This window comes from Pelmatolapia mariae, linkage group LG16_19, assembly GCF_036321145.2.
Source record: "Pelmatolapia mariae isolate MD_Pm_ZW linkage group LG16_19, Pm_UMD_F_2, whole genome shotgun sequence".
In the NCBI taxonomy this organism is placed as follows: Eukaryota; Metazoa; Chordata; class Actinopteri; order Cichliformes; family Cichlidae; genus Pelmatolapia; species Pelmatolapia mariae.
Window position 1 is genome coordinate 31,670,002 of NC_086241.1, and position 23,432 is coordinate 31,693,433.

Here is a 23,432-nt window from a genome sequence, read left to right on the forward strand (position 1 = left end):
GAAAGTGACAGAGACAAAAGAGAGAAAGAGAGAACAGGAGAGAGAATGGTGGGGGTGGTTGAAGGTCTTGCCAGAGCAACTTGAGTTAGACAACGTGATGCAAGAGAGAAGCAGAAGGGAAAGAATGAGAGAGTGGAATGGGGGCAGAGAGAAAGGAGCAATCTGCAAAACAAATCAGGGTATATAGACACACACACACACAAGCACACTTAAATCACCATGCAGGAAGTGGAACAGGCAACAAACAATAAACAGCAACAACCAAAAAAGTCAGTTCCAGCCTGTAGCCAAGGCAACAAGTCCCCAGCCAGATGTGCATCCACCACCATGTGCAAAGTCAGCAAGTATGCAATTCTCATATGACTATGAGCTGGCCTGTGGATGACTCTCCTGGCTCAATATTTTGAGCCTCTGATAAATGAATCATGGCCCACAGCTAACTCCACAGTGGGCTGATTTAGCCACAAAATAAACTTTCAGAAAGCAAGGAGGAGACACATGGAGAGAATTATACTAATCAATACAACTAAACTGGAATAAATGTCAGGATTCTGCATTTCCAGAATAGTTGATTGGCAAAGACTTCTTTTTGTGCTCAGAAAGTTTTTTTTTCCACAGGGCTCTATGCAGTCCTCTGAAAAAAAAAACACCCTTACAGTTTCCATTGCAATTAACAGGGCAAGTAGCATCAAGGCGATGAGGCCACTTTTCTGACAGCTAACTCTTTGTCCACACTAGATCACACAGGACTGCCTGTAAATCTTAATGTACTGAAACAACGTTGTAAAAAACTCAAAAATTCCTCCACACCAATGTGAGAGACTGATAAAGTCATATAGAGAATGATATGTTCCTGACATTAAAAAAGGACAGAAGGCATTTAATATCATAGAGCACAGGCTGGACATTTGTCAAGTCAGATTTGGGATGTGCAGTGTGGCCTATTTGAATAAAACTGTTCTGACTAGATTTAACTTTCAACACCAAATGCAGGCTGAGCGAAAGGAAAGAGATAGCACAAAGTCCGCACTGAGCAGAGCTCACAGTGTTGGAGTGGTGTTGTTTTCCCCACAGACAGAGGGGAAGTCCCTCTGCATGCCCCATAAATCAACATGTGTGAAAACGCACATATAATCCTGTAAGTTAGACACATTTTTTAGAGTTTCTGAGTGAACAGAAGTCCTTCAAGTATGAGCACATTTGTAAATAAATAATATTCCTCACATTTAAACAAACCACTCAATTAAAATGCTCGAGAAATCCAGTTCTGGTAGAAAACTTCATCTGAAAATTTGCTAAACTTAGCATATGTGTTTGTATTTCAAGTATCTAGCACAACAACAAGTCAACACATGGCAGCATACAGACAAACACTGTTTACCGGTAGTCATGGATGACAGCCTTATCAGATCTGTTTGGAGTGCTGACCACACTAACACTGTGCCAAAACCACATCCTCTGCATGACGTAAGATGCTTCATAGGACCATATGAAATTGGATGCATTAGTAATGGGGGATTCACTGACTCTGATGTCTGATTTTACTGATGCCTTCATTTATTTCAGACCATATGATATCAGTAGCCACATGTACTGTATGGAAGTGATGTGAATGTAGGATGTGTGGATACAGATGTAGGGAGATTTCAAATAGCAGTCTGTGGTAGCAAGAAAACTAGAAATCGAACAATGCCAGTTTTCCAAGCTTGCTCTCTTTGTGTTTCACTGGCCTGATATTCCTTACACACCCATGCACAGAACCTTGCTTGTGTCTGAATCGGCTGTTATCATTACAAATGTTCCACTTTGGTCTGGCGAGACTTACCTGAGTTATTCAACAACTAAGCACATGGTTTCAGCAGAAACAAATGGCTTTTCCAGAGAGACTATGGAGTAATCTGTTCAAACTTTAACTACCTGACAAAGTCAGAGAAAACAGGGGCACTGTCTGAGTGCATGTTGTACAGCTCTTCAGCATAGCTCATTTACTTACATATCAAGCTGTGATTTTACACAGCTCTCTGTGAGTTCATTACAGACCACAATTATGTTGCACCCTGCATTTTGTCCACTGTATCAAATAAGAGCGATGTGGCCGAAATACCTCTGCCCTTTAAATGCACTCTGATTCAAAGTTTGTGACACAGTTCAGGTCATTTTCCTTGGAGATCAGAGGACACTACCGTAAATTTCCTCATTGAAATAATCCATAAAATTTCATTTTGAACTCAGTCAGTGTGGTGATATCTCCTAACTATCAAACTAATCATTAATTGTGTGGCACACACAAAACAGCCGAGTCACAAATGAACTGATCTACACACAGCTCTTTTTCCCTGGGGAAGCATAGCATAGATACTAATGGGAACGCACTGAACTGTATTCAGCAATGTAAATCTTAATCAGTGGACATAAGTGGATGAATATCACTAACTTGGTTTCCTCTTGGAAATATATATTTTTTTCATGCTGTATTTATACATTTAAAAACAGCTAACAGCAGGCCAAACAGTAAGTTAATTTCATTTAACTTTTAAAAAAAAGTAGGAGATGACATTGCAACACTGGGGCAGGGAGAACAAACTAGCTCCTAGTAGCCTTGACCTGATGATCTTCAGGTTTGGACAGTGCAGGCTTCTCCACTGCAGAATGCTGTTTTTAGGTTCCTGTGTTTAATTTCCCCTCAGGCAGTCGATGAGGCTACCCAGTCAGATGCCAGAACTTAGAAGTCATCTGGCTCCTATCATATCCAAACCCCCAAATGTTTTTAACAGCATGATAAGAGCTGGAGGACCCAGCTGATTTTCCAAAACACACGAGGCAAACCAAAAATGTAATAATATACCTAAAAACACTCCAGTCCTTTTGGCTTTCCAGTACTTTCTTGGGTCTTAGCCAGATATCTCTATTTGACCCTTAAAACACTTTTGGGTGTATTGGGTCTGTTTGATGTTCACCAGGCCATGTGGCCATAGATCAGATGATCAAAAATCAAAGATGTTTGAGGATTAGCTACAACTACAAAGTCCTGCATTTGACAACGTGGCACCTGTAATGGTGATCGATCACAAAATTCTGAGTTTAAGCATTTTTTTTTTATTTATGATCAGGTAACAGAAAATAAACTGCTGTTCAAAAGCACAGACCCAAGCAGTGATACTAAGGAACCAAACCAGCTGTTCAGGACGTTGAAACAAACAAGAAGCTGTCTCTTCCTGTGCCTGTCATGTAGTTATTCGTTCTCATTGTCTGGGAAAAATTCCTCTCTCCGTAATATACTGGCACTAAACCAGTGACTGGAAGTGACTGGGGCACTCTGGAAAAACAGAGACTATCCTTAGTTTTAAAATGTTGAGTTTCCTTCCCTAACCACTAGAGACAGGAGTCTATACTGACCAAGCATTTCATTTCTGGAGCCACACTTCAGCACAGAGCAACTCCTTTGACTAACAGCCTGCTGAAAGTGAGATTCCTTAAAACCTTACCTTTGACCAGCAATCACTACAACAATGTGGTACTGATAGGGGTGGGATGTCCCAACTACACAGTAAAAAGAACACATTAATGCTGAAAAACTGCACTTAAAACTAATTTGATTCCCACAAAAAGTACATTAAAACTAGTTAGCATTAATAGTATTTATATCTGCATATAACACTGACATACTGACATGCTAAAAACACATTGCCCGGGTTATATCATTAATAGGTTTGCCTTTAATCATTTCATCAACATACACTCATGTTTGGAACAAAAAACTGTGTCAGGAGAACTTGAATGATGTGATGAAATAAAGACGTGTAATCCTCTCTGTATTGCAGTTTGTTTTTCATCACTGCTCCAACAGTCTGACTGGCGGCCCATGTGTCTCCGTATCAGCATTTCTGTGTCAGGTGCTCCGCCACTCTGTCTTTGGGTCTGTCAGCAGCACAGCTCATAAAGCACCTCCCGAGATTTCATGTCCAACTCAATTAGGGCTTGACAGGGGTGGATGTCAGGTGGCTATTTGTCAGGATGTGTGTCTGTGTGTGTAAGGTGTGGGTGTGTGTGGGTGTGTGCCCAACCCAGGAGAGACCTCTTTTAGGCACATGAGGCCTCTCTCTTGCTGTTTTTCTCCCTTCCCTTTACAACACAGACATTCTTGTCTCCGCAGACTCAGGCGGAGACACTGATACTACCAGCTAATGAGTACCAGAAAATGTGCTACAACTTCACCTAATTCAAATGAGGAACGCACCCTGCTACCATAAACAATAAGAAATGTGGCTGCACTGAAGCATAAGACTCGCCTGCAAAGTAACAGACCAAACAGAATGCTATCTGTCTCACTGTTGATGGCTCTTCAGCCCCTGTACAATGTCTCTATAGGTTCTCAGTCATCCGCGTCATGGTAGTCTTAAGAGCTTGAAAAGAAGGAGTCCGTTGTTGGGTGCAGCCAAAAAACAGAGGGTACCAGGTTTGGTTGGCTCCTATCTACAGGTATGCTTTTTTGCAGATGATGTAATTCTGTTGTCTTCAATCTCCAGTTTGGAATAGGCTGGTTTGTATTTCAGTGTGGAGTAGCTGGGATGAGATTCAGTATTAATTAGCATTAGTCTGAGGCCATAGTTCCCAGTCGGAAAAGTGTAGAGTGTTCACTCCACATTGGGAAAGAGCTGCTGCCCCAAAGTGGGTAAGTGGGCATCTCTGGGTCGTCATCATAAGTGAAGAAAGCAAGAGATTGAGAGGTGTAGTATTGGCAGTAATGCAAACTGTTGTAATGACATCCCGGTCTGTCATGTTTTTGGTTTTTTTGGCCTGTCCCGTTTGGTTCTTTTGCCATCAGAATTATTGTTTAAAGGCGAAGAAAGATGCCCAACGGATTTACTTTACCAAATGGACCATCCCAGCCTTGCCGTAATGGTCTATTTGATTCACCTTTTATTGTTTATTTTATTTTATTTTCACTTGCTAAATACGGGACAGACTTGACTGGGGAAAAGAAAGGGGAGAAAGAAAGAGGGAAAGAAAAACAGCGGGGAAGAGGAACGGTGATAGAGGGCAAAAAACAAAGACCAACAAAATAAGCAGACAAAAAATACATATATCAATCACCTGGATCACCTGTTGAGAAAGAAAAAAGAGAAAACAAGCAGAAAAAGAAAGAGCAATATAATAAACAACATCATCACGATGATCTATGGGAATATAACAGTAAATACTAAATATTAAACATTATTGTGCAGCACGTAAGATCAACAGCGCACAGTGTGCTTTGAGGTAGGAGCCAAAAAGGGTGTAGTTTGTGTGTGTGAGCACCTGTGTGTACACCTGTGAGCATGAGCGCGCTTGTATTTAAAAGGTTCCTTCATGTAACGATCTGCTAGAGGGTGTGGGGGGCCACAGTCCCATCCTCCAGGGCATGAAGCAAGTGTGGAGGAGATCAAGACTCCAGACATCCAGGGGCCCTCAGAACACAAGAGACCAAGGAAGACCAACAGAGGGGCAGCCGCGCCACTATCCCAGAAAGAGCTGAGGAGAGCCCCAGATGAGGGGTCACTCAGCAGCCACGGAGCAGAAGCCAGGGGGGGTTGCAGTGACGTGCCCGTGAGCTCCGCCGGCAGCCAGCTGTGCCTGAGTGACCGAGCCCCAGGCCGAGAGGCCGAGGGCACCCCACCCCCGAAGTGGCCCGAGCGAGCCCCACCAGGAGTGAGCCAGTGTGTACCTGGACGCCCATCCCCGGACACAAAGAACCACCAATGCACCGATGTCTGAGGGCGTCTGCCACCGGCAGGGGTAGTGGTGGGGGGAGATAGGCCTCCATACCTTGGAGGGCCTGAGATGTCCCTAGAGAGGTGGCGTCTGATACCCGACCTGACATATAGACACAGACAAACAGGCACACACAGATACAAACATCCATTCCCACCCTCATGCTCTCATATGCAATTACTCAACACTCACCCAACGTGGAGACAGACATAAATAGACACTGTACACACAATCACACTCCCCCAAGCGTACTCTAAGCCCCAGGTCTAGGTACCCTTGCCCCTGGAGGGAGAAACTGCACCCAGACCCAGGTAGTGTTACCCTTTTCCCTGGGGTGGAGAGAAGCAGACTGCCCCGACTAGGCCCTGCATGTGTGGGTGATTGTGGTGGAGTGGGAAGAGGGAGGCAGCTGGAGATGGGGAGGGAAGGGTCTGTCATGGTTAAGAAAGAGTGGAGCATGAAAGCAAAGCTGTGGATTCACCAGTGTCTTTACCCTCATCTATGTCCATAAGCTTTGGGCAGAGACCAAAAGACTTAGATCATGGATACAAGCAGTAGAAAATAACTTTCTCCACAGGGTGTCCGGGATCTTCCTTGGAGATAGGGTGAGGAACTCATGCAGGAGGGTAGAGTAGTTATCCACAACAAAAAGGAGCCAGCTCAGGTGGTTCAGGGACACGATTAGGCCAGGACACCTTGGAGGTGAAGGCATGTCTAACTGGGAAGATGCATCAGGGCAGACCCAGGACACGCTGAAGAGATTATGCCTCTCAGCTGCCTTGGGAATGCCTTGGTGTGCCCCCAGAAGAGCTGGATGAGATAGCTATCTGGCATAAGGATTCTGCTTAAGAGTGCCCCAGTAAGGCAAACTAAAGCTGCCATTGCACATATCGTTCACACAAAGATGTACATTTACAGCAATGTGTTTATTGAAACAAAAAACAGAGTCTGTGCTTTTGAGAAATTTTTCCATCTACTGAGCAGGTAACATTCCTGTGGGTACATTCCTAACATACAGGGCTGCAAGCAAACTAGAAGACTGGCATCAATCACCCAGCAGCTACAACGAGCACATATGCCCCTGCTTTTAATGTTTATAGGGAAACACTAAAGCAATCACCCCGCCTCATGTCTCCTGCTGGGCTGCCACAAGATCAGCAATCAATCACAGTCACAGTCAATCTCCCCCTGTGGTGTTCCCCCTGTGATCAGTCCCACTGTAGTTTAACCCAAAGCCAGCCATGCGAGTTGCTCACACTTATTACAGTACGTAGCGAACATGTATTTGTGTGCCCAGGCATGAAATGTAACAACATCAGCAAGAAGTAGCTGAAAATAGATTGCACATTTTGCATTACAACCTCTATTTTTAAATTTTGCCAACTGCAAAAAAATACAATGTGACTCACAGGGTATGCCAGCGTGTAAGAAGGGGGAAACACAAGATAAATACACATCTAACTGTGACTAATGAATGTAACGCCCCACTATACCACGTCTTATTTTGCGTTTGTAGAGGGACTTAGGATAAGTGTAACAGGTTAAGTGTGTGTCGGCACCTAAAGTTATCCTAAAACCATTTGTCATTGCAAATTCAGGGTGATAAACAATGAGTCAATAAAGCAGTATAGCACAGGAAGCAAGCAGCAGTATGTAATTACCAGCACACTGGGCAGACAGTCCCAAGCAGAGGTTAGTGTAGACATACTCACTGTATACCAGCAACATTCTTATGTAAATGAATCTTATTTTGCATGTGCGAGTTTTTTCATGTTGTAAACTTCACATAAACCTCATATATTTCTTGAAATAAGATCCTCTATGTTATAGAAAGGGCGCTTATTTTTCCTCACAGGCCCGCTAAGAGTAAACAGAGGAAGGAGCATAGTCAGAGAAAGTCGTGACAGCCATTGACTGAGAATATAAATAATCTGCTAAAATGTCATTACCCGAGCACCGGAGGAGGAAAGACTTCAAAGCAGCGAGAACAGTGTGGCAAATTATTTCTGGTGGTAAAGCACGGAAACCCAAAGAACACAATCAATGTAGCACCAGAGCTATCAGCATGCTGTGCGTATATGTGAACAACAGCACATAGTATGCAGCCAGTTGTTTTGGCTACAGTCAAAACAGTGGGAGGGTGGGCCTGGTGATTGTGGTCCAATGAATGGATCATTGCAGCACACGGAAAAAGTGACCAGCAGGAAATGAGAGGAAAGCCGAGCGGTCTGGGATGCAAAGAACTGCCTCGGTTTCTAAGAATGGAGTTCTTGTGTTCTGTTATAGAATTATACACAACACAGTAACGCATTATTGCCCACATATCATTCGTGGTTTTACTAAACATCCTAAATATGTTGCTGACACTGAATATGAAATTATAAATGTTGACTCTAACCAACACTTGCAAAATGTCCTTTAATCTGCTCACAATTACGGCTTGTGTCAAGCAAAAGCAAAAGTTTTTTTTCTTAATGTATTATAAATGTTGGAAGATGATTGCATTGGGAACAAAAAGAGCATCTAGTGCAAAATCTGTGCCAAATCAAAACATGCGGATCCATCAGCCGTGACAACCCACTGCAAGAAAGGGGCAGCCCGGAGTACTTTTAGGAATTATGAACTAAAGAAGTCAGTTTTTGTGTTAATAGCAAGCAGTGGCCATTCTCCAACTGGAAGTTTTACTTCATTTCTTCTGTAAAATTACAATTTAGAGACTAGTCTCCACTTATTACCACCAGCAAACGCTTGTGTGTATCGCTGCCATTATTTCAGTCTGTAAACATGATAGGTCAGAAAGTTTTTATTGAATTCTGATAATAAAAAAAAAACCCTTTTAGGCGTGTAAAGTGGACTCATGTTAACAATCTATTAAAATCTGGCTTCTATCCACTGAAGTCTTCAAGGTCCTTTAATATCATGTCACATTTGGCCTGTGACCTCTCCTTCAAGGTCAATCGATTGAACTGAATGTCAAAGCGATAATAAAACTATATAGACCTGTTGCCATTACTGCCATTGTTTATACTGACACCATATGGGCATATAGGGGATGATATATGGGGATTCTAAATATCACTTACTTTGGACCTTTGACCTCTTCTTCAAGGTCAAATAATATCAAACTTTCATAAAATGTCTCATCTTTCAAGCTATACACTTAAAAGCATTTATTGAACGATTCTGGTATATGGGGACTCTAAACATCACATTATAGTTTGCATCTAAATATCATATCACATTTGACCTCTGACCTCACTTTTACATTTCAAATCTGCCTTTCTTTCAGGTTGACCCCACAATGTCTTCTATCTTTAAAGAAAGAGAATGAGTTGGCTAGTTAAAAATACACTGCAGTATAATATTACATTATAAAATAAAGTTATTCGTCCAGTTATTTACAAATCATACCTATTATCCATCGGCTACTCCTTCAGAAGGTTTCTGTAATCAAAGTAAACATCTTCATGCTTCCCTTATCTGATTTTAACTGGACTACAAAGTTTTCAAAGTACATTTAAAAAGAACAAAGAAAACCAAACAAAAATTTACAAAATATGAAATGATTTCCCTGAAAGTAAAACCTGCTCAGAGAGTGAGCTGCTTTGACGGAGGTTTGCACTCTCTGACTGCTTCTTGTTAAGAAATACTTAATCTTCATCCATTATCTCCACTTGTTTTAAAAAAATGACCACATCTGCAGATAAACGGTTTTCTTTTGCAACACCAGGAAGGACAGGAACGCTCGTCACAAATGTGATTAATCGGATAATCGAGCAGCAGCAGAAATAGTCTTCAGAAGGGAAGTGATGGGGCAGAAATTGAATCAAATAGCAATGTTAACATTTATTAAAATGCTCTACATTACTTTTACAGTTTATTTCACCAGAAATTAACAATGTAAAAACTAGATACTTGTATGAATTTTAATATACACTTTTTAATGCCTTCCCAACATGAGGTTCCACCCAGCAAATGTCTTACATTTCCAACTAATCAGCAGCCTAAGAGCCAGAGGCAAATTAAAGTAGGTTAATAAAAAAATGGCATATGCCTCACTCACAGAAATCAATAGAGGCTGACAGCTGGACAGGCTTCTATTGATTCAACATAGTCAGGCATGAACAATAACTATGACAACCAGGGAAGACACTGATATGATGTTTGATACACGTGGCAAAGATCTGTGTGCCCACACTGACCCACTAGTCCTGGATTTTTCTCTTCATCTGTCTCGCAGTGAAAGTATTTTGTGTTTGGGAGCTCATGCAATGAAAGGCAGCTCTGAGCGCACACGAGGCAACACACGTTCCACCAGACAGGAAGGAAAGGGTCTGCACATGTTGACATAGATGCTCTAGGAAAATACACACACACATACACGCACACTCACACAGCATGGGGGTGTACAACAGCGGCAGGCTTTAAAGTCCGCGTGCAGCCAGGTGGGAAATTCCCTGGTGGCAGTCCCAACATACCAAAGGCGCCAAGTTATTGCTGCTCGGCGCATCCAAGTGTCGGTCAGGTGGGGCTTTACTGTCAGCTTTCTTGCGTGTGTCTGTGCATTTTTCTGCGTGACAGACAAGAAGTGAGGAGCTCTGACATAAATGGATGCTGTCACGACTCCATGGCCCTTCCCTTTGAGTTTCTCACAGCCCGATAGAGGACAAAGGTGTGTGTGTGTGTGCGTGTGTGTGTAGGGGCAAAAACACAATTAAAAAGAACAGCTGGTTAGGCTGTGTGTTTGATCCCTACATGGGATCTGAGACAGGCTCCAGGCATTCGCGTCACCGATTACACAGCAGATTACAGTCACACTAAAAGAGATCACACACTTTGTGTACTGTAGCTGTTCCCAGAGGGACACAGCAAAATGTCTAAACATTAGTTACTCTGTCATGCTAACAGGCTTCTTAACAATAATAAACTGTCCAACCCCCGGCTCGTGCTAATGCGACCCCTCCCGACCTGCTGCAGCCGTGATACAGTCATTTGATCTGACACAGAGTGCGAAGATTTTCAGCGCTTTCATAACAAACTTTTTGAAGTTTTGGGTGTGTGAGATAACAAGTGAGTGTACGGTATGTACTATGTGTTTGCATCAGGCACTGGATAACATTGTGGAGGTGAAGATCTGCTGCAGGATTTGGGGGATCTGCTTGGTGTCCATGGCGACAAAGGACCTCCCTGCTGGAAGGGTCTTTTGGAGTCTGAAACAAAAGAACACGAAGAGAGAATGAAGACAGAGGTCAAAGAAAGGAACTGAACTTTAGCACTGGAATTGTTTCCTGAAATTAAAAGAGACTACTTGTATTTGCTGTGTGAGCTGGCACTACATATTCCCATTAAAAGAATACAGTGTATGAGTGTGTGTGAATGAAAGAGATGCCTTTCACTCGGTGGAGCTCAGCAACAAGACAACAGAGCCACCTCCAATGCCTTTGAATCATTTGTATAAACCCATTTACTCTAATGAGCCTCTGCCTTTGTTCTTTCATTCAACCGTGTCCCTATGCATTTCTCCTCTCAGGACATACACACACATGGGCAGTCAACAGGGATATAAAATTAGCATTCCCAAAGTGTTGCTCAAGAAGGAAAATTATATAACTCTAAGGGCATCCATAACCAATTCCAGGGCTTCCAGGGCATGACAAGATATTATTTTATCTTGTCATGCCCTTAAAGAGTAGTTGACTTCTTGTCTCTTTCTATCTTTGCTTTTTTTTCTGCTCTTCATGAGCAAAGTATAGAACAGGTTTATTATCTTCTGAAGCTCCTGGAGCTAAAGACTGCATTAAGCTAGGCAGTTCTTCAACGAGTTTAAAGCTTCAAGGCCTGCGAGCCTCAACAGAAAGGATGTATGTCTGGTAAGGAGCTACAGTAGAAGCCTGCAGTAGAATGGCAACGAGGATGAGGAGGAGCAGGTTAATGAGTACACTTGTTGCTCTTTCATCTGGCCTGGAAACTTGATCTGAGACAGGACAGTAAGGACAGGCAGCAGATGGGGATGCTGATGTTTTAATACAGCCCAAAAGGAGCTACTTTAACATTCTGGAACTGAAATTGAAGATTTATAACCTTAACTAAATAAAAATTGGTCAATCTCTTCTTCAGGGTTATCTCCTCATTCATCTCTGGGACTGCTTTCAGTGATATTGCTAACCGCAGCACTGAAAGCACTGGAGGTCTCATTCTGTCTCCTGGCCCTTCTGTCTCTGATATGCCACTAGATTCCCTCTGGTGTGTCAAAACAGTAACCCTGCACTTTGCTTTCAATCTGAGGGAGTGGACAAATTTTCAGCAACATGAATCTCTGGGAAACTAGGGATGGGAATTGAGAACCGTTTCTAGCAGTTCTATTCCTAGTATTTCTATTTGTTAGTCTGCTTGCTTATCAGTTCCACTCGTACCTCTCAAAGTGGAGCCAATGAGATCATTATTAACAATAGTTCCTGATTTGAAAGCAGGTCAGTCTGATTCAGAAGTTGATGTTTTCACTCACTGTGCAAATTTGAGGTCCATTTTTAAATTGCAATGACACAGGTGCAAGCAGACATAAGCAATCAGAAAAATAAAAGCAGTGTTGGAAGCAATACAGAGGTGCATGAGAAGATGACCTTGAAGAGCAAACTAACTAAATGCAACTGTTTGGAGCCCCAGAACTTAAGAATTGTCTCATGATGAGTTCTTTGCATCTTCATGTTCCTTCATCTACTCCTCTTTTCTTTCCATCTCTTTTGCACTTTGCTCGCTCTTAGTTAACTCCACCCAAGTTATCATCATCTTCACCTCCTTACCTTTCAGCCTGATCCCCAAGGGAGCCAATGAAAATGGCAAAGGCATTGACCTGTGGGTCAGAGGTCAAGACTTGGGCAAAGCGCTCGGGCCGAATGCCGTAGCGCTCCAGATTAGCGTCGCTCAGCACCACCACAAAGTGCTCATCTGCTTCTTCTCTCGCCAGCTCCTTGATGCTGGCCTCCGTCCCCTCCAGAGTGTAGTCACCACTCATGCAGAACTGAGCGTGGGCATGCATGACCTGAAGTGCAAGGAAAAGGCTGATTAATAAAGAGCAAGCCACAGATTTTATTTATCTTCATACTCGCAGCCCCAAATGACATAGTTTGGAGATGTTCATCAGTTTGTGTGGCTACTTTGACTTAATGTACAACTTCATGTGAACACAGATGTTAAAGAGAAAGAAATGCATGCAAAACACTTTTTTCAGTCCAATTGGGTGAGCAAAACAAAGCATGAGTATACCCTCAGGACTTTAAGTCTCTGCTTGTTATTCTTGGGGATTTTGTCTGCCGTGACCAGTTCAATGTCGTAGCCATCACCCGAGTGGCCCACTATGTCATACTGTGTAGAGAAAAGAGTTAAAAGACACAAAAGATACATTGTTACAACATTTAAGTAAAGACTGTAGTGATTTGACTTGTTACTTAACTTGTAATGTAACAGTCTCCCCGACAGAGGTGTGAAGGTGCAGAAAGGTCACATTGTAAATGCGAACATTGCAAGATGTTAACAGTGTCAGAGGTTTACATGTCTCCACTAGACCATCCATCATAACTGACTTACATAAGGCAGCTCACACTCAGCCTGACACTGTGAGCCCCCAGGCAGCTATTTGAAGACCCAGGTATTATGTATATGAGCCACATCTAATATGGGCAGTTATGACTGTGGTGGTCAAAGGTATGCGACTGTGTGTCTCATCCATCCATATCACTGTTGCTGGGTAAGAAGACCTTTTGGTGCTGTCAATTTTGTATTGTTTTTCAGTTGTTTTTATGCTACATGACTCATAAAGTCTAACACATAGCTCTAAATCTAAGCAGGTTCAATGTCACCAAAATTAAGGCCATGTCAATCCACAGGGGGCTTCATCCACTTCAGGATTGTGAATGGGTGCCTAAAGAGTGTACTAAAAAAAGGCATCAAACTATAAAGTGACACGTTTGACTATCGATGGTGGATGACTGTAAGATGCAAACACACATATAATGTGAAATTGCGGGCAGCACGGGCACATGGTGACAATGTATATATCTTATGCGTTACCAGATGCTCTTTTATGTAAGGAGTGTTATTCAAAGACAGCAGTGAGACTGAAATGCCATGTGGAACACTGAAAAATGTGTATGCGAGTTTGTGTGATATGTGATCAGTATTAGGTTGGCTTGAGTGTCACTAAGGGGCCAAGAAGTCTGTCTCTCTCCAAAACTTTTTTTGTATGCACTCCTGTCTCCCCCTGTCTCTTTTCATGCTCCATCTCTGGACCGATTCCACTTCTCGTGGCTACAACGGACTCCTGATTTTCCATGAAAAGCGTCAACTGTATTACCAACTCCTACCCAATAAAGCACTGACAAATTAGATCACAGTGTGGCATGAGAAAGGCTTTAAAAGACACACTGCATGTTTTGATTTACGAGGTTACCTGGGTGCAGTTCAGGAATTATGGCAATAATGAATTTCACACCAGAAACAAAAGCTTGAATAGTTATTATTATTTCATGTATGACTACTTGATACTTAAGTTAAAATAAAGATTTACACTAATGCAGGAAAAACATAATATATTGGACGATATTGCAATAGCATACTGAGCCATTTAAATTCACTACAGCTAGGACTCATGGAATACTACACCAAAAAACTGATGTGGCCAATTAATGGTCAGGATATACCTGAAAAATGACTCTAGACCTGTTTTTTTAGGCTGTCAGTCCTTTGTTTATCTTAGCTGTCAAGGCGCATGTAAATGCTTTGAAATTCTCTTCCCCTCCACGATAATATGAGACAACACTGATTCATGCACTACACAACTAAGTACATAGGGTATGAACTGTACTATATAAAAGTGTACTAACACAAAGGAAGCACAGTAATTGTTCAAGTGAAGTAAACTCCATATACTGGACATGCAGCTGTTATCTATCACCTGACTTAGGAAGAGTCACATAGAATCTTCTGTACTGTGATGCGCGATGTGGCGTTTTCACCTTGAATTTGTGCTCATAGTTCTCAAGAGCTTCCATGACCATACACACAGCTTCCATGGAGCGCTCCAGCCTGCCATCCACACCGTTGAAGCGGTACATGCTGCCCGACACGTCGGCCAACACCCGTAACCGCTTGGGCTTCTGCTGAGGGCTGCCCAGCTGTAAGCACACATAAGTTACTAAATAAATAAATACATCAGCAACTACTGATTAAATCAAGCTAAAATCCCTACTTTAGATGGTGTAGTTACATAAAAATAATATTTTACACAAGGTCGGGATTTCAAAACTGGGTGCAATTATTTCAATGTAGCTCAGCTTAGACCAAAACTATGTAAGACTTGGAGCTAAATATGTTAGAAAAACACAGTATTTATATTATGGGCTAGTGTGTGTTGGCATGATTAGTGTGGGAACTACTTTTGTGCTGTGTGTATGCGCGCACAGATGACAGCACAAGACGTAACTAGAAACTGAGTGAGCTGGAGCAGAAACAGCAGGGTGTAATAATAATCTCGCACACACACACACCGCTGGAATGTACCGCCTGACAGATAATGGTCAAAATTATGTGTGACTGTGGGAGTGAGTGTAGCAGTCTTTGGAGGTGTGGCAGATTCAAAAATAAGAAAGTTTCAAGAAAAAACAAACACCTCTGGTTCCAGCTCTCCCCTGCGTTTATATATAGCCTTCTCTCCAGTCAGTCCATCGATGATCTTGGTGTCATCCAGCTCTCCCAGAGCCTGGTTCTTTAACCACTGCCGCTCCTTCCCTTTAGCCTGAAAGCACACATCCACCAAATTAGAATAAGTAAGCCAAATATGCCTGGGAGAGATGATCTTGTTTTGATGGAGGTTTTTAAAGATGACAGAGGAGCTCAAAGTTCACCAATACCAACAACTAGCACTCACACCCAGCGAACAAAAAGAGGCTAAGGCTACATTGAAAAGGCTACATTGAATCTGTGGCCCCATTTCTTGTGATGTTACAAGGAGAAAACCTGAAAGGAAGAGCGCCATCACTCCCTGTCCTGCCCTCATCTTTCCCTCAACGGAAGGAGATCTTTAGGGAGAAGACGTCAAACAAAAGAGGAAACCCGATGTGCCTCTCCCCATTCTCTTTAGGTCACTCCTGCAGTTACTGGTGAGTCAGGATATTTGGTTTCGTGTCTTGAGATTTTCTTTACATGGCAAATGACGTGTGAGCACACAAAGAAACAAAGAATAGCCAGCAATAACAAGGTTGTATGACTTCACATCATTGATAAGTAGTAACAGATCTAACAACTAGTTTCACCTTTCTGTAGATAATCAGTTGTGCATTCGTGAATGCAGTGCACAGTAGAACAGCACAAACAAAGATAACGGAACCAGATCCCTTTTTTCCTCACTATGACAAACGATTGAGATTGCACATTCTGACATAAATGGATGCACATTCTCTTCATTCATGACGCAACAACATTTCTCAAAGCAGGCACAAAAATTACCTATCCAGAAATACAACAGACTGAAGTTATTACTTCTGGTGCTTAAGTGCATCTCATTTAAAATACAAGGTGTCAGCTTCAATTTAACTATTCAGTTCAATTTTGTTCATATGGTGCTAAATCACAACAACAGTTGGCTCAAGGCGCTGTTTTTTTAACTATGTTGAACTGTAACTGAAAGAGGTGTTGTGTTAGTGCGGCACCTAAATGTCATATTAATGAAATGTCTTGACGCAAAAGCCAGGATACTCTTCCTCATCAATAACCTAAAATAAAAACACTTGATTCACTTTGCGGTCAGCTCGGACTGATATCTTACTTTTAGAACTTCACAATGCGGGCTGAGGCGTTTGTATGTTCCAAGCCAGTCTATTGTTGAAAGGTAAATAGAGAGGGTTTTCCCTGAGGAAAACCCCAGCAGATGGAAACAATACACTATCAGTTTATTGAAAGCTTGCCATTTATAGTTATGTGTTTGTGTGCGTGTGTATGACTCCTTTCAGTCCCTCTGTAGGAATGGCAAAAAAATTGACATGACTTCATAGCGTCTTGCCTGCTGGGTTTTAGTGGGATCTCCATCATCTTTCCAGTGAAGAAGCCGCCCAAGGCAATAAGGACAAACGCAAATTACAACCAAACTCATGTTCAAAGCCCACCTGGATGGAAAACAAAATCACACACCCTCCACAGCACAACACATGCAAAAAAACAGCTTCACACCTGGATAGAAGAATAATAGAGTGCAGTTCAGTGTCACTGCTCTGTAATCGTGGCTGCATGATTGCGCTCTTGTCAGATGCCCATGAACACACACAAACAAGCACACCAGAGACGCTCGCACTAAGACGCCCAAACAAAGGGCGGAAAGTGGAAACCAAAATAATGAAACGTAGACAATACCACCACTCCCTGTGATCTTAGTCCGCATTCTCTTTAACAAATCAGAGTGCTCCTGGGGGACAGCGCCCCCTCTTTCCGTGTCCAGCACCACGTGCGAGGATGTATAAGGTCAACCAATTGTCATCTGCTGACTTTATGACCCCATGACTTTTTTCAATGTCAAGCTGTACAATAGAAGCTACTGCAGCCTGAGTTGATGGTGTTTAAATAAACTGATCTGACAAAGACGAGCCTGTCATTACAAGCAACCACTTAAACCAGCAAATTGGAAATCTTGGCTTTCAATATTTTACTCATTTTATAATATTGGGACTGAGCAATAAATAAAAAAAGCTACTGCAGATGAACCTGGATGTTGCAAAAACACTGATACCTTTAAACAAGGAAACTTGTGTTAAACACAAACAGTGTGTGGTGTGACGCCAACCTGTAAACTGTCCAGGATGATGCGGAGTGACTGAACTTGTCTCCTCACGGCACTGGAGAAGCGCTCGTATGTAGCAGCATCGTATTCACTCATATCAATCTCCTTCAACCTGAGACAAAAAGTCAGACAAAAACAGAGGGGAGGGGGAGATGCATGGCATTAGCTATGACTAAACCTTTATTGTCCAAATTAACACCGTGAGCATCTTGAGGCAGTGAGATACAGAAAGAGTACAAATAGAGCCCTTTTTTTCATTAGCCCAGGACACCTGAGAACAAACTGACAAAGGGTCAGTGTTTCTAAATATGAACCCATGTGCTCTCCAGAACACACCTGCGGGCATCAAGACACAGGTGCTCCTTTCTCCCCAAGTCATGCTTATCGGTGTAACGCCAACGTGCAGGTACTTTAGTATTACTTATACACAAAGACACAGAATCTTCCTTAAGCGTGGTAAGGGTCCTGCATGCTGGTGTGTGTATGTGTGTGCAAAGTGGGTGAAATCCTCTGACACGCGTTTGAAACTTTTGGTGACAACTAGACCGTCAACACCGCAGACATTCAGAGCAGTGACTTAAAAAACCAATGCAGGGATGATAGTAAGCCTTATCTATCACAGGCTGCAACAAATCTGTGTGGATCGGTTGTGTGTGAGCAGATTCAGACAAAATACTGACACAGACTGCACAGGCATCGGCTGTGCAATCAAAACAGATCATGCATTCACACATGCAAGCACGCACACACACACACAAACTCATAATCACCAACACTTGGATGGCAGTTTTAAAAAATGTTAATTCAGGTAAGTCATGCAGTATAAAGACAAGAATTTGTAGTTTGAAAAGCTAATATTTTTAATTTGCATCCACTCAATTTGTTACTTCCTATTAGAAAAAAAGAAACTGCATCTCAGGCTTCATTAATGGAGGCTTCAAAAACAGTATATAAGTGTCAATAATGATATTTGTTTAATGAATGAAGTTTCATGATGCAAAGCATTTATAATTGATCTATGATCACTAATATGACGACTGGGGCCTTGTAGTGAAAGGGTTGCTTATTGGAATATATTTTAATAAACGGGTTTGCTAAAGCCTAAACCTTATGACTAACTTTAATATATAATTTAATTTCTTTGAATTAATTCCATGAGCCTTTTTTGGTTTGTATTCTTCTGGAAAACAGTAAATAACAACAGAATTAATATTATGATTATTTATTTCTTTAAAACTAAATTGGATTGAATTAAAGGCCTTTATCACTTGTGCACATCTGATCTGAGACCAGTCTAAATTTGTTTGCAGAGTATCCCTTGTGCACATCCTCACTGTTTGTGAATGACCTTCCTACAACTTATATAAATAAATGATACTTCAAAGTTTTTACTACTCAGCTGTTAGGTGTACCACTCATCATATCATATTAGTGTCCTCTTGGACTCTTGGAGTAGAATCTATGTCAAATGAATCTAAAAGGAAATTAAATAAAGGTAAATGTACAATAAACAAACTTACTGCATTAAGTAATATCGGATCTACACACACAGCCATTTTGTTTGTTTCTGTGTATTCTTACTGCGTCGCGTCAGCCCACAAAACAAGAGCAGCGCCTTCCTCCACACATTCCTATGTGTGTGTATACGTGCATCAGTGTGAGGATGCATGCAATGGATGTGGCGAGCAGACACTCTGGCCAGCGGCCGGAGCTATTTCCTGCAAATTCCTGAACCTTGACTTATACGGGAGAGAGCAACAGAGGGTTTTTACTAAATAAGGTGGAGCCAGCACACTGAAAACTCACACACAACAACCACAAAAACAAAGACTTAAGGTTGACACTCCCTGCTACTAAACAAGCTGTCCTCCACTCAAAACACCTCCTTTTCCAAGGACAGAGACAGTTTTATTTTCATATTTTTCATAGTGTTTTTTCACTACTTTATTGTCATGCATTTAATTAGAGGAACCGAGCGGTTAAATAGGCCTTTGTGGTCGCCTGACTATTAACTGTCGCATTATGTGAGCATTTCTTTACAGTCATTGCAATGAAACTTTGAAATACAGTCCTCACTAAACAATAACAGCTTTGTTAACACCCATTAAATCTTGAAGCGGGACATCCATTTTTTGGATTTGGATGTGTTACTCTGGTATTTAGGAAACCTCATTCTTGTGTATTTGCTTTGGATTTCCTTAAACATAACTACAATTGTGTTTCCAAGCTGAACCAGTGGGTGAAGTGTAAATTTAACAACAATGTGATTATTTGTAAATGAATCTCATTGAAACCACACTGGAAGACTTCGGGAACTGAGAGGGACAACTGCAACTCAAATGTTTTCCAGTTTTTCCTTGACTTAGGATTTTCAGACAGCTTCCTTTCCTGCAGTTTTTGTTCATAATCCATCAAATGTTTTCAGTGTTTCCTGCAGCACAGGAAAAACTGTCTGCAGGCCAGACATGACATGTTGAGGTCTGATATCAGCGCTGATGTAATACATGCAGAATGTGATGTGGCTCTGTTTTGCGGAAATAAAACAAGAGGTCTCCAAAAAGGCGTCTGGATCTGTTGTTCATTTGTGGTGCATTTTCAAATATAAGTGTTAGTTATACCAGGTGCACTCAAATCCACCAATACCATTATGGATGCTGGCTTTAGACAGCAAGCTGGATACTCCTGCACCTATTTAGACCAAAGGATGCTTTTTCCATGATAACAAAGGGAAATTCAGATTTTGATTGGTTGGACCATCTTAAATAAACCTGCATTGCAAACCAGCATTTCTTCTTGTTTATATATAGCTTTTGCTTTTCTTGCATTTGAGAAGGCAGATCCTAAGTGAACGTCCATAAACCCACTATGGAATTCAAATAAAAAGCAAGGACGCAGCAAGAGTGAAACTGTAAAGAAGGGGATGATTGCAAAGAGGAAAAAATAAGGCCACAAAACACAGGATCGAAATGGGAGTTTTACTATTTCTGGTGTCTTTCACCACCACTGAAAACAAGCAGAAGATCTTTGTGTGTGTGTGTGTGTGCGTGTGTGTGTGTGTGTGTTTGTGTGTCACTTACTCAAAGGTTTCTGCAAAGATCTTAGTTTTACTGATGCTTAACTTAAAGCTAAGTAAACATATGACTGTGGACACACATTGGGAAGGAATAGGAAAAAGGCTGACAGTGTTGGCTTGTGGCATGGAAAAGAAAAATCAAGCAGCCCTTTATTTCTATGTCTGTGCTTACCTGTTAGAGTGACATGTGAGTGAATAGCAGAGCGTCAGCATGTAGCTACTAGATATTATCTGAGCTTAGTGATAGACAGGCTGAAGACAAGGCAGAGGAAAAAATCTGAAAAAACAAGGCTATTAAAATGGGTAAAGACAGAGATTCTCCTCTCTCGAGAGGAGAATCTGAGAGGTTGTCCTCTTGGGGTGAAAGCAGGCAGTGTATGAGAAGGGCAATGCAGGAAAGAGGGAGGGGGAAGGGGGGACTGTTTGAAGCTAAAGTGAACAGAGACGCCCTTCATGGATGAGCCGGTGAAAGGGATGCCCTCGCAACCTAACCTCCTCTGAAGTGAATATAGGCTCAACACGCACGCGCACACACACACACACACACACACACACACACACACACACACACACACACACACACACACACACACACACACACACACACACACACACAGAGGTCGCCCAGTGGGATCTACCGCTGTGCTTTACCATCCAGCTGGGACAGAGCACCTTGGAGTTGTTTGGAGCACCATACCTGGGGTGGCAGATGGCCCACACCTGCGTATTGTTCACACACACCTGGTTCACATCACATTACATTATACACCTCAGACACTTCAGTTGTTTTTTTGCAACAATCAGTGAACAAAAAACCAACAAAAAAAGTCTGCACACCTCTCCATGGTGTTGCACCTGTGGCGTTAACTCTATTTGGATATGGTTAAAGATTAAGTGTGCTTTCCAACACTGCACAGCTATTTTTAGCATGCATTTCATGCATAATACCTTTCTTTGAAGGCCTTTTCAGCCATTTCTCGGGCTGCCTTACGGATCTCTTCAGGAACCGCATCCTTCTCCACCTGTGAAACCTGATAGACCTTATGCCCTGCATCCAGACGATAGGGGCCTCCCTTGCCACCCAGCCCTGCTGTGTCTCTGCCACCTGTAGAGAAAGCGATTCAAGTGTTACAAAAGCTTTTGTCATTAATAAACGTTGACACAAAAGCATTGCCATACCTCACAAATGTAAAACAGATCATTATAATTATAACTGACTATATAAAAGTTGTTAATTTTCTGTTGACAGACGATACATTAACTGTTTCACCACTACGACTGATGAAGATTTTGCCTGCTGCCTTCTAAATTTTACCACATCTTCTGACTATCAAAAGGACCTATAATGCTGCTAACAAGCTTGAAATTTTTATTTTGGAGTTGTCTGTGCCTATTTATCTATAAGATAAATAGGCCTCTGTCTGAAAGAAGCCATTTCAGCTTTGTTCGGATTGGTTGCCCTCATAAACAAGAGGGTTTGAACAGCAGGTGGGTGAGGCTTCTATCTTCACAGCCAGAGATTTGTGCCTGAGATGACGATACATAATCTATGTTGTGTCTATGATGCAGACTAACCAAGTTCAGCAATTTTGCTGCCAAAACACTAGTTGGTGGTGGAGTTTCTCACTTCAAGGGGATCCATTCTCTTCCAGTCAATTTAAAAAAAATGTTAGCAGAAGAAGGAGTCAAAAATGTGTACGTGTCATGCATGTAGTTACAATACTAGGGACATATTAATAGGTTACATTACAAGTTATGGCAATGGGTTTATAGAAGGGTCTGTAGATATATTTGGACACATGGATTTTTTTATTTCATGCATGTTACAATGTGGTCAGAAACAACTGTTACCTGTGCCTCCCGCCCACTGGTTACCCCCGACATGAGGAGCATTGTGGGGGTCGATCTTGCCATGTTTCGGGGCGCTGACATCCAGGCCACTGTCCCTCTGGATGGTGATCTGCAAGGATAGGATGAAGGGAAGCCATGTGGGTGATGTCATAAAAATGCCATAAACATCCAACAAAAACATAAGAAGGGCAGCCTTGCATGCTCATTTTTTGATACAAAATAACAGCTATGTGCATGCACAAAAGAATGATTGGGTATTTCTATTATTTTAGAGTAAATTGAACTGACAAGCTAAAAATGTATCCATATTATGAAAAAGAATCTAAGTATGTGTGTTCAAATAGCACCTAATGCAATCCGGTTTGAGATCAGCCATCATTTCTTGATAAGCCCAGATCATTTCTCTAAAACCTTTCTCTGCAATGTCATGATGCACTGAACTAGTATGTGAGGGCCATACACACAACCAAACAGTCATTTACATAGCATTATCAGTCAAAGCATTATTAGAATTAAAGGAGTCTCTATCATTTAGTAGTGAGGTCTTAGCAGAATGGACAGAATAAGCTCTGTCTTTCTCTGCAGGGGGCATAATAGACGGAGGGAAGGAGACACAGAGGTTAAAACTTTGCTTTTTTAGGTCCATCTCAATGGCACCATCAGAGCCAAAATCAGCATGCTGCCTCTCACTCTGAGGCAGGGCGGCAGGCCAGAGTCTGGTAGTTCAGTGGGAGACTAAGTGTATCCCCTGTGGTTCAGCTGCATTCTTACATATTGCAGGAATTCAAATGGTATCTGTGGGGGGAAGAAGGTCTCTTGTAAACTGTGGAAAGCGCTGTGTGTATGTTCAAGTTATTATCTTTTCTGCTGTTGATTTTTTTAATGGTTTCTTGTGGTCTGAGCGGTTAACAGAGACTTATCTGAAGGGAGCGG

General features: G+C 41.9%; 1 protein-coding gene across 1 annotated transcript in view; it reads right to left on the minus strand.

The window, feature by feature from the left end:
• Positions 1–3,630: 3,630 nt before the first annotated feature.
• The window catches only part of vwa8 (von Willebrand factor A domain containing 8), a 101,750-nt gene continuing 81,948 nt past the window's right edge, over positions 3,631–23,432 (minus strand). Inside the window, exons 38-45 of the mRNA XM_063498727.1 lie at positions 22,500–22,608; positions 21,597–21,753; positions 17,579–17,687; positions 15,416–15,541; positions 14,763–14,921; positions 13,015–13,113; positions 12,552–12,790; positions 3,631–10,961 (exon numbers count right to left, since the gene is read on the minus strand). Coding sequence (XP_063354797.1) covers positions 10,853–10,961; positions 12,552–12,790; positions 13,015–13,113; positions 14,763–14,921; positions 15,416–15,541; positions 17,579–17,687; positions 21,597–21,753; positions 22,500–22,608 — 1,107 coding nt within the window. The 3' untranslated portion in view covers positions 3,631–10,852. The remainder of the gene's footprint in view (positions 10,962–12,551; positions 12,791–13,014; positions 13,114–14,762; positions 14,922–15,415; positions 15,542–17,578; positions 17,688–21,596; positions 21,754–22,499; positions 22,609–23,432) is intronic.